We start from the raw sequence: 12481 nt of genomic DNA on the forward strand, positions 1-12481 counted from the left end.
TCCCAAGGGTGAGGTCCTGAGTTCAATCCCCGGTAGCACATGTACCAGAGTGATGTCTGGTTCTTTCTCCTATCTTTCTCATGAATATATAAATGACTTCTTAAAAAAAAAAGATGATTGAGTGACAAGATCAAAGTAAGGTGGGTTACTATGACACTGCTTGGAAGAGAGGTACTTATCACACATTAAACTTTGTGTGAACATGGATCAAATGTTTATTGTGAGATGCTGATATTCCAAAGTTGTTTATTATCAGAGCATGAATGAGCCTAACGGACCATGCATCTTTCTTTCTTTCTTTCTTTCTTTCTTTCTTTCTTTCTTTCTTTCTCTCTCTCTTTCTTTCTTTCTTTCAACTACAAGGTTATTGTTGGGGCTCTGTGCCTGCACTACAAATCCACCACTCTTGGCAGCTGTCTTTTTTCCATTGTTGTTGCTGTTATTGTTGTTGGATAGGACAGAGAGAAATGGAGAGAGGAGGGGGAAGACAGAGAGGGGGAGAGAAAGACAGACACCTGCAGACCTGCTTCACCGCTTGTGAAGCAACCCCCCTGCAGGTGGGGAGCCAGGGGTTTGAACTGGGATCCTTGTGTTTCGCACTATATGAGCTTACTCCCAGCCCCCAGGCCACACTTCTTAATCAAAGAGGGTATCTGTTATTTGAGAGGGTGTGTTACTTTGATGGAAATCTAGGTTAAATCTAGGTTAAGAATCAGTGAAGTTCATTTACTAATTCAAAATATATTTATTGAGTGCCTATTATGTACTAAATGCTGATATAATGGCATACAAAAATAAATTCAATTTTTGCCCTCAAGGAGTTTATATTCTAGTGGGACAGTCACTTCCTGAACTGTAATTCTTCAACTTTTAACCAAACACTTTATTTATCGATGAGAGATGGGGGCGTTGAGAGAGAGAAGAAAGAAAAGAGAGGAGAGAAAAACAGTGACACTCTAGCAAACACTTCCAAATCCAATGCACTAGTCACTGTGCCACCTCATAGGCTGGAATTCTTCAAATTTTAACTAATACACAGAGACTCCTGATCTCTTGTCTGTATTTCTGAAATTGTCTCATGATTTACTTTCTGGCTTCCATCTTGCCTTCCTTTGATGCATCCTCTACACAACAGCCAGAAGGGATACTTTATTTCAACCAAGAGACTTAAAATTGAATTTTAAAAATAAGAGTTGTGGTAAAGAAAACTTTTCTAACAAAAGTAGCATGTAAGTTATATGTTATATCATCTATGCAAAATTCAAACATACATTTCTTCCTCCAAAGATTATAGCTGCTAATACCCAAGTATAATCCTTCTACATATTTTTTCACAGTGCATAATTAACATATGTGTTGTTTCACCCGGGGCTGGCTTCACGGGCAGGTAATGGAGACGACCAGAGACACACGGCTGAGCTGAGAACGCAGTTTAATCTTTATTCAAGAGCAGGCAATGTGCTCCTCCATCTTTCTCCTCAGGCAGCAGCCAGGGGCTCCCCCAGAATGTAGGGTAGGGGGCGGGGAGAAAGAGAGGCAGGAAACTAGCAGGGGCTAAACCACAATCTGGGGGGGGGGTGAGACCAAATCAATGTGAAGCATACAACACACATGCATATTTATTTATTTACTTATGTATTTGTAGATAGGAAGAGCAAATATCAAAGGGACTAAAGCACCAAAGCTTCCTTCAATGCAGTGGGGGCCAAGCTCCAACGGGGACCTGGGTCACGCACATAGCAAAGCAGCACGCTATCCAAGTGAGCTATTCTGTGGGTCCTAAAAATTGTTTCTTAATGTGGTGACAGTGGGCTTAGAGCCTTGGCTTCCTGGGTGGCTTCCCTGGTCCAGCTTTAATTTTTTGTTCTATAAAACAGGGAGGGGAGTGACACCAAAACAGTGGTCCACCACCTGTGGTGCTCCCGTGTCAACAAAAATGAGGTACTGTAACTTATGTCCATGTTCGTGATCTGCTCTTTTTAGACAGTGATTTATACCTTTTCATGATAATATACTTTCATCTTAAAGTCACCCTACTTATAGTTAAATTTGATTACCCTGAACATATAATTTAGGGCTGGTCTGTTAAAACCAATATTCCATCCAGATAGCAACATTCCTAACATTTCTATTTCTAGGGTTATGGCTTTTTTTTTTTTTGGTCTTTTTTCCCTTCTATTTTTTATTAAGGGGGTTAATGCTTTACAGTGCAGTCCTTGTCACATGTATATGATTTCATTACGCATCTGACTCCCAGTTCTAACCCCCCTTTTCCATAGAATTCCTGGCTTGGATGCAACACAGCACGTCCAGTTCACATTTTACTTTGTTTCCTCCCTCCCTGCCCCTAATTATTAGGTCGCACTTTTAAGTGAGATAATTCAGTACTTGTCCTTCTCTTTTTTGGCCTATCTCATTTAACATGTCTTCCAGTTCCATCCAAGATAAGGCAAAAGAGATGACTTCATTTTTAACAGCTGAGTGCTATTCCATCTGAGCAGTGGCTTTTAAAATAACAATTGTTGCTGAGATGGGGCCAGCGGTTCTGCAACATAGTCTACTTCTTGCATTTGTACAGTTACTTATCATTCTACTTGCTCCCTTATCCCCTGTATCTGCTGAATACAAAGATTTGGTAGATTCAAGTTAAACATTTTGTTTAATATATCAGAAGCAATACTGTGTACTTCCTAGAAGGTACTCCAAGTGACACAATGTTAAACTACAATGTGCTCTTTTTAAAAAAAAAATTTTTTTTTTAAATATTTATTTTCCCTTTTGTTGCTCTTGTTTTTCATTGTTGTTGTTGTTGATGTCTTCGTTGTTAGATAGGACAGAGAGAAATGGAGAAAGGAGGGGTAGACAGAGAGGGGGAGAGAAAGATAGACACCTGCAGACCTGCTTCACTACCCCTTCAGGTGGGGAGCCGGGGGCTCGAACCCGGATCCTTATGCCGGTCCTTGCGCTTTGCGCCACGTGCGCTTAGCCCTCTACGATATCGCCCGACTTCCACAATGTGCTCTTTTAAAATATATTGTACAGTGCCTCTACTGCTTATGAACTGTTTTTACAAAGCCCCCATTGCAGTCATTCAGCAACAACAACAAAATCATCTAACTTAATTGATAAGGCCCTTTCTGAACAATTTGGTGCCTGTCTACTCGCCAACCTTCATTTCATCCTCTAGTTTCTTTTTCTCTTCCGTTTCCTCCTTTTTTTTTTTTTAGCTTTAAAATAATATTTTTATTTGGGAGTCGGGCGGTAGCGCAGCGAGTTAAGCGCACGTGGCGCAAAGCGCAAAGACCGGGGTAAGGATCCGGGTACGAGCCCCTGGCTTCCCACCTGAAGGGGTAGTGAAGCAGGTCTGCAGGTGTCTTTCTCTCCCCGTCTTCCCCTCCTCTCTCCATTTCTCTGTCCTATCCAACAACCATGACGTCAGAAACAATACTAACTACAACAACAATAAAAAGGGCAACAAAAGGGAAAACTTATAAAAAATAAAATAAAAAATTTATTTATTCATTTATTGGATAGACAGAGAGAAATTGAGAGGAAAGGGGAAGATAAAGAAGGAAAGTGACAGAGAGACACCTGCACATCTGCTTTACCATTTGTGAAGCTTTCCCTCTGTAGGTGGGGGGACCTGGGGCTTGAGCCTGGGTGCTTTGCACTGTAATATCTGGGCTTAAGCAGGTGCGCTACCACTTACTCCCCCCCCCTTTTTTTTTTTTTAGCTTGTCTTGCCACACAGTTTAAAGTACTTTTCTCCTGGAGTCTTTGCACTTGCTGCCCTTTGTGGAGCGGCTCCTTGATCATTTTCCTCCTAATGTCAAGTCTTTTCTCCTCCTTTCGTTTTTCCCAAATGACCCCTACATCACAAGAGCCCCTACATCACAAGAGCCCCGTTTCCCCATCATGACTTTTCTGTCCCCTTTAACACCTGCGTCCTTCGGGACTGGAAGCCGCACATGCCGGAGACCCTGTGCCCTCGGCTCGACCAGCTCCCACCATAGGTCACAATAATCCCGGGTCGCCCCAAACTCTCGCGTGGCGGGAGGAGGCTGTTCACAGGAACCCTTCACCAACAAGTCCTTCTAATAAGATAAGCCACGTTTACGTGAAGACATCCCGCCCACTCCGCGAGACTCAGGAGGGAGGGAGGGAGAGACAACTCCACACACGGCTACGAAGCCGAGCCTGGAGCGGAAGTTCGGCTGCCACCCACTCAGGTGGGCAGTGCCACCGCCCACTCTGCCTCACGTGACCGCGGCCTGCGCGCGCGCGTCCCGCTCCGTGGGCGCCTGCGCGAAAGTTCCCGGAAGTGGCCGGATCCGAAGCGTCGGCAGCTCCCACGTCCGTCAGCCCGTGGGTCCGCCGGTCCCCCAATATACCGCCAGCGCGGTTACCCCTCACCTTCCCCAGACACCCCCCCCCGCGCCTTTAGTCGCCGTCCGGTGGTCTAATTGGCCCGAAGGGCGGCCGAGGCGCTCGCCATGGCGACGTTCATCTCGGTACAGCTGAAGAAGACCTCGGAGGTGGACCTGGCTAAGCCTCTGGTGAAGTTCATCCAGCAGACGTACCCGAGCGGCGGGGAGGAGCAGGCCCAGTACTGCCGCGCCGCGGAGGAGCTCAGCAAGCTGCGGCGCGCGGCGCTCGGCCGCCCGCTGGACAAGCACGAGGGCGCGCTCGAGACGCTGATGCGGTAGGTGCGGGCCGGCGGGGCCGGGCGGGGGGCGAGGTGTGTCCCACGCGGCCCGGGTGCCGGTCTTCCGGCCTCCGCCTTCCGGGCCGGCCTCCCTCCCGCCCACAGTCCTGGCCCGCGCTCCGCCCGGCTGGGCCCCGCGCGGGGGTGCGGGCTGCGTTCCTGCGGGCTGAGCGGAGCCGGGCCGGGCCGGCTGCTGGCTGGAGCCGGCTGCCACGTTGGCTCAGGGCTAGTTTTCTGCTCTTGTTTTCTCTCTCCCTCTCTCTCATTTTTTATTTTATTTTTTTCTTTATGGGGGGGATTAGTGGCTAACAGTCGACAGTAAAATACAGTAGTCTGTACATGTGTGACATCTCTCATTTTGCCACATAACAGTTCAGCCCCCTCTAGGTTCTCGTCTGCCATCATGTTCCAGGACCTGAACCCTCCTTCCAACTCCAGAGCCTTTTCCTTTGGTTGCAATACACCAACTCCCGGCCAAGTTCTGCTTAGAGTTTTCCCTCCTGGTTTTTGCTTTTCAACTTCTGTCTAGGAGTGAGATCATCTTATATTCATCCTTCTCTTTCTGACTTATCTCACTTGTTTCTCATTTTTGAATCTGGTAACTTCCCGTTTTTTTGTCTTTTTTTTTTTTTTTTTTTGGCTGCCTCCAGGTCTTATGACTCTACTTGATGAGATTTAGAATCCACAATAGTTAGTTGCTCAAGGGAAATGGGAAGGTTGGGACACTGCGACCAGTGGTCGACTGTTATTCTTACTATTATTATTATTATTATTATTATTACATTCTCCCTCTCCACCTCCCCTGCAATAGACCATCTCCCCAAGTTGATCATCAGCTAGAGAGTTGAGAAAGTCAGGAAGGAGACTTGACAGTTGGATTTCACCGTGAGTCACACACAGTTGACAAGCAGGAAGTGGCAGTTGGTCTGTTATCATCTTCGCAAGTGTTTGTTGAGCCCTTGATGTTATTTATTTGGTTGGCCCCTGTTGGGGATACTTTCCAGGGAGGGTGTTGGAATATCTGGGAAGCATTTTATAGTTTATAGAAAAAAAAAAAAGTTTCTCCCGATGACCTTGGCAGCCAGTGGCCTCACTTCCTGTGTGTGTTGTGTTCCTGTTCCGCAGGAGAAACAAAAGCTGAATCAAAATGCAAATGGGAGAAGCCGAGGCAAAACTAAATTCTTTAATCTGTTAGCTGAAAATCTGAGCAGTTTTGCTTCCTAAGTCTTAGGCATCTCTGGAAATAATTTTGCCTCCAAGATGATGATGGGGGTGCGTGGAGAGGGGATTTCACTCACTCATCTCTACCAGATGAATTCCTCATAGGCACTGGGGAGAGTTGGCCTTTCCTCATAGGGAATCGGGCACTGGGGAGAGGTGGCCGCAGATATGATGGCTGGCAACATTCAGCATCTTATGCTCAAAGTCCACCAGATATGATGGCTGGCAACATTCAGCATCTTATGCTCAAAGTCCACGGGAGGCTTATGATGAGGTTGATGACATGGGCTCAGTTAATTGCTTTGAGTGACTCTGCTGGTTTAACTCTCCATCCTCCTTAGATCAAAGCAGTGGTAGTATGAACTGGGAAAGGGTTGGCTCCCTCAAAGGAGGGTACTGAAATAATAGAGAAATCATGGTTTCAGGTTTTTTTTTAAGTTTTTTTTTTTTTTAATTTCCATCAGGGTTATCATTGGGGCTTCATGTCTATACAATCAATCCACCACTCACAGTGACCATTTCTTTTTCTTTCCCTTTTAGTTATTTGTTTTTTGGATAGAGATAAGAAATTGAAAGGGAATGGGAGAGAGGGAGAGACAGACACTGCAGCACTACTTCACCATTCCTGAAGCTTTCCCCCTGCCACGTAGGGACAGAGAGGAATTGAGGGGGAGAGGAAGATAAAGCCAGAGAGAGGGAGAGGGAGGGAGAAAGAGAGAGAGAAGCGTTATCTCCAGCACTGTTTCCCCTTCTGTGAGCTTTCTCCTCTGAAGGTGGGGATCAGAGGCTTGCACCCAGGTTTTTGTGCCTGACACAACTTCACAGGGTGCTTCACCACCGCACCCCAACCCCAGCCGTGTGGTAGAGGGTGTGTCTCTGCACATTCTTGCCAGCACTTGTTTCTGACCTTTTTGCTGTAGGCTTTTCTTACTGGGGTGAGGTGGTGTCTCATTGTTTTGATTTGTATTTCTCTGATAATCAGTGGTCTTGAATATTTTTTCATATGCCTGTTGGTTATAGAATATCTTTTTTGGTAAAGAGTCTGTTCAGTACTTTTCCCCATTTCCTGAGGGATACACACACACACACACACACACACACACACACACATATATATATTAATAGTTTTTTGTCTGAGGCATGGCATGTAGATATATTTTCCCGTTCTGCTGGGAGTCTTTCTCTTTTTGGGTGATGTTTCCTTTTGCAGAAGCTTTTCAGTTTGGTGTAAACCCATTGGTCTATTTTTGCTTTTGTTTTCTTTGCTTTTAGACTGGATTCTTCCCAATATATTTCTAAAGTAGTCATCATGTAGTGTCCTGATGTTTTCTTGTAGGTATTTTATGGTGCCAGTCCTTGTGCTTTGTGCCATGTGTGCTAAGCTGCTGCATTACCCCCTCCCCATTTTTTCTTTTATGTAGTTAAGTGACCATGCAGAAACTGCAGTCTTCATGTCTCACTTGGTTCACTCGCCCTCTTTGTTTTTCTCCTTAATACTTACCAGTATCCACTAAACTCTTATCTTCTACTTATTTTGTCTTTGGCTATAAAAGTAAGCTTAATCATGCGATGTTGTTCTCCACCTCCCACGCCTCAGCACTGCTTATGGTGTGGGGGATTGAACTTGGAACCTGAGAGCCTCAGGCATGAACACTTTTTTTTTTTTTTCCCTCCTCCAGGGTTATTGCTGGGCTCAGTGCCTGCACCATGAATCCACCGCTCCTGGAGGCCATTTTTTCCCCCCTTTTTGTTGCCCTTGTTGTAGCTTCGTTGTGGTTATTATTATTGCCCTTGTTGACGCAATTCGTTGTTGGATAGGACAGAGAGAAATGGAAAGAGGAGGGGAAGACAGAGAAGGGGAGAGAAAGACAGACACCTGCAGACCTGCTTCACCGGCCGTGAAGCGACTCCCCTGCAGGTGGGGAGCCGGGGGCTCGAACCGGGATCCTTACGCCGGTCCCTGCGCTTTGCGCCACGTGCCCTTAACCCGCTGCGCCACCGCCCGACCCCCGCATGAACACTTTTTTTCATGGTCATTATGCTATCTCTCCTGCCCCAGGACACTTGGTTTTAAGTGTTTATTTACTGCTGAATTCCCATGTCTGAGAATCATGTTTGTAAGGTCTTAGTATTTGTCATTTTTTGAGTGAATGAATGATTGAATGAGGAAAGACTTTGTTTTGATGATCTGTCAGCCTGGACAAGAAAAGTGTGAAATTGTGATGAGGAGTTTCCAAACAAAACAATATAGGTGAATGCTCTATGTGAGGTGAGAACATAGAATTCATTGACTAAAATATGAAGTGAATCTTCTGAGATGATGCTGCAGAGTTGCATAAGGTCAGGTAATTCCAGGCTGTGTCTAAATTTTTGGATTTAACTTTTCAGTATAATGGGAGCCCATTAGAGGGTTTTAATGATTAGTATTTCAGCTTACTTACTAAGTAGAATACTTTGCTACTAGCCATAGAACAGCTTTCAAAATTATGAAATTAGTATCCACAGATAATTAGTGTATAATTCATAGAATCCATATTTTGCTGATTCTTCCCAGTAATAGTGTTTATAGCTGCACGGTCTAATCCAGGATTCTGTGTTGTGTTGAACTGCTGTTTCTTTAGTCTGCTTAAATGTGGAATAGTTGCTCAATTTTTTTTTCTTGTTTTCCTCAACATTGACATATTTGAAATGTTCAGACAGTTACTTTGTAGAATATCCCTCAGTTTGGGACAGTTATATCTCCCAAGTGATACTGTGTTCTTTTGAAAGCATATCAGGAACAAGGTGGTGACTAATCAGTCCCATGTTACCTTTCTGCCTGATCTGAGCATGATCATGTCCACCAGGTTTCTTCACTTCAGAGTTGATGAGATGTAAAGTTAGTTATTGTGCTGTTTTGTGGGGAAATATTTTATGTAATATTGTATTTACATTAAACTTTTATATTTTAGCATTCATTGATGAATCTAATATGAGTTACTAAATGGTAATTGTTCAAATCCTGTCAGTTCTTTTAGGCTTATTAGTTGATATTTTACAGAAGAGTAGAACTTTTTATTTTCTTCAAAATGTTTATTTTTCTCAATGAGATGAGTTTTTCGCTCCATTTGTTGATCTCAATGACTTATGATGTAGTTCTGTTTTAAGTTGTTCTAGACTTTGGTAGTGGGATCATTTTAAAAGGAGTCTTGGTGTTCTTTTGACATGTCCTTACATTTTTAGTATTTTCCTTGGCATAGCAAGATATTTTAGACTTAAATCTTCAATTTTCTCATTTTTAGCCATGGAATCAGCAGTTTTTTAGAGGAGCACTAAAAGAAGCTCTTTTTAATTCAAGAGCATTCCTCAGACTTAGGCGTGCTTATTGCTACTAAGGTGTTACTGCTTCTAGGCTCTTTCAGCACATGCGTTGGGACGGACGGTTGGACGGACACATACATACACACACACACACACTCACACTCACTCACTCTAATTCAAAGGTAATCCTGATAAGAGGGAAAGCTGCTTCTTGTTTGATCTGCCTGACTATAGTGTAGAGAATAGATTTAGAAAGAAGAGAAATGAGAAAGAAGAAAAGGCCACAGAAATTTTTTGGATTAATCTACTTGAAAGAAAAGGTGGTAGGTAGTTTTGACACACTGGCATGTTGGAGATAGATAGAAGTGAAAATACTCAAATTGTATTTGAATGTTCATAAACCTAAGTTTCTACTTAGCATTTTCCCAATGGATGTAAACAGCTATCTTACTAGGAAATAGTATTAGACAAGATCTGGGAGATAGCTCAGCTGGTACAGAACACTATTCCTTGGTTGAGGACCCAGGGTCAAGTCTGTGGCCACTACATGGCGATAGTTTCATGAGCAGTGGGGTATGGGGTGTGTGTCTGTCTTCTGTCTCTCTCTCTCTCTACGTTTATCTCTGGGAAGAAAAAGGGGTTAAAAACAAAAAAGGAAGAGTTTGCAAGGAGAGGTAGAAATATGCTGCTTGAAGTTCCAGGAAGTGCTGGTGGCAACCCCCCCCCCCCCCCCGAGAAATAGCATTAAGAAATGCATTGGTTTCATAAAGACAGTAATGAGATACCACTTTCTACCTGTGAGAATGGCATACATTAGAAAGGACAAAAAGGTGTTAGGCTGTAGGAGAAAAGGAACACTTCTACATTGCTGGCAGGAATGTAAATTGGTCCAAGCCCTGTCTGTGGAAGACAGTCTTGAGGGTCCTCAGAACACTAGAAGTGGACATAGCCTATGAACAGGTTATTTCTCTTTTGGGGATTTATCCAAAGGAAGCAACACCTATCCAAAGAGATCTATGTACACTATTGTTCATAGCAGCACAACTTGTAGTAGCTCAGACATGGAAACAATCTAGATGCCCAGTGATAGATGAATGACTAAAAGAATTGTGTTAGTGGGTTGTTGGAAAAGTCATGATATGCTTTTGCATAGAAATGTACATCATGGTTTTTCTAACAACCCAATAATATCAATATGTATTGGAATACTATCCAGCTGTTAAAAATGATGAGTCTCCTTGGCCGCATCTTGGATGAAACTTGAAGGGATCAGGTTAAGTGAGATAAGTTATAAAATAGCAAAAAAGGGGAGTTGAGTGGCAGTGCAATGGGTTAAGTGCACATGGTGCAAAGCGCAAGGACCGGCATAAGGATTCGAGCCCCTGGCTCCCCACCTGTAGGGTTGTCACTTCACAGGCGGTGAAGCAGTTTTTCAGGTGTCTATCTTTCTCTCCCCCTCTCTGTTTTCCCTTCCTCTCTCTCTTATAACGATGACGACATCAATAACAATAATAACTACAACAACAATAAAAAACAAGGGCAACAAAAGGGAAAAAAATAAAACAGCAAAAAAGGACAAATACTGGATGACCTCACTTGTTAGGTGGAACTTTAAAAACTGATAGAAAGGGGAGACACAAAGTCACACTCAGACTGGGTGTGATGTATTACAGCAAAGCAAAGGCCTCTGGGGGCAAGTAGGGGGCCGAAGAAGGTAGAGAGGGGATTGGAGTCCTGGTGCATGATAATGGGAATGGACCCAAGTTGGGAATGAGAGTGTTCTGCTGACCTCTGTCTCATGGAGATGAGAAATTGTAGGAATGTGTCAGCAACTGTACTGCAAGTCATTAACCCTGCAATACAGTGGTGAAAAACAGAAGTAGCAATATATTGGCTTCTTGGGCAGATGCTGGTATGCTTTTAGCCGGTAATAAATTGATAATATTTTCCTCTGGTGGTCAATGAGTACATTTCTTTTTTCACGGTATGCATGTTTGCTTACAGTTTACACAGTAAAACAGTGTTTGTGAACTTCAAAATGATCAACTGAATTTAATTTGTTGGCCATTCAAAGTAAAATTAATTTCAGTATACTCTGAAACCTTTTGAATTTATGTGGATGTTTGCTATTTAACTCTGGTAACTTTACATTTTGGTCTGTTTTGTAGATATTATGATCAGATCTGTTCCATTGAACCCAAATTCCCTTTTTCTGAAAATCAGGTAAGCTGTTTAATTTGTTTAAAAGCTACATAATAATGACGGGCCACCTATTTCTTCCTACCCATGGTATTGCTTTATTAAGTGGTGCCTCTTCACTAGTTTTAGAGTTTTATACAAGGTGAGAGTTTTTAGGACCATGTGGCATAAATCTGTGTCCCTTTGAAGAAGGTCTTTTAGAATTCACGTCACTGCTCAGTTACTCCGGTCTCACGCAGAGCTTTGCAGTGCATTCACTCTTAAATCTGTACTGTATAGGATTTATTTCTGGGTAACACCACCTCTATTTTACAGGGTTTGTCTTTTACAGAGTTAAGAAACAATATCCAGTTCACAAAGTGTTAAACTCAGTTTATGCGCATGAGAAACTATTGGCACAAACTAATTTGTGTGAGAAGCTGCACATTGTTATGATTAGATAGTACACTGTGAGAGTGCTTCCTGGCTTGTCTCATAATGGATAGATACTGAAAATGCTGATTTCTTACAGTTTCATTTAGGAAGCCTAATAAAAGTTTCTAATTAGTGTGACATTTCTAAATTTTAAACACCAGGTACTTTATTTATTTATTACCAGCGCACTGCTCAGCTCTGGCTTATGGTGGTGCAGGGGATTGAACCTGGGACTTCGGAGCTTCAGGCAGTAGCACAGTGGATTAAGTGCAGGTGGCACAAAGTGCTAGGACCGGCGTAAGGATTCCGGTTCGAGCCTCCAGCTCCCCACCTGCAGGGAAGTTGCTTCATAAGTGGTGAAGCAGGTCTGGAGGTGTCTTTCTCTCACCTTCTCTGTCTTCCCCTCCTCTCTCCATTTCTCTGTCCTATCCAACAACAATGACATCAATAACAACAACAATAAAACAAGGGCAACAAAAGGGAATAAATAAATAAATATTAAAAAAGAGACTGTTTTTCATAAGTATTATTCTAGCTACCCCTCAGACTTCTAAATTTTAAAATGGTGTATGAAAAATTCTATATAAACTCTTGTGTTAAAGTTTTAATAGATGGTATGATTGGTTGAGATTTGCTTTTGAT

General features: G+C 43.2%; 1 protein-coding gene across 2 annotated transcripts in view; it reads left to right on the forward strand.

Moving 5' to 3' along the window:
- Nucleotides 1–4087: 4087 nt before the first annotated feature.
- Nucleotides 4088–12481, forward strand: part of PDCD6IP (programmed cell death 6 interacting protein) — a 49847-nt gene continuing 41453 nt past the window's right edge. The window contains exons 1-2 of one of the 2 annotated variants that reach the window (XM_060180545.1): nucleotides 4088–4702; nucleotides 11395–11449. In XM_060180545.1, coding sequence (XP_060036528.1) covers nucleotides 4494–4702; nucleotides 11395–11449 — 264 coding nt within the window. In that variant the 5' untranslated portion in view covers nucleotides 4088–4493. The remainder of the gene's footprint in view (nucleotides 4703–11394; nucleotides 11450–12481) is intronic. The other variant, XM_060180546.1, reaches the window with a different exon arrangement.

This window comes from Erinaceus europaeus, chromosome 21 (assembly GCF_950295315.1).
Source record: "Erinaceus europaeus chromosome 21, mEriEur2.1, whole genome shotgun sequence".
Classification (NCBI taxonomy): Eukaryota; Metazoa; Chordata; class Mammalia; order Eulipotyphla; family Erinaceidae; genus Erinaceus; species Erinaceus europaeus.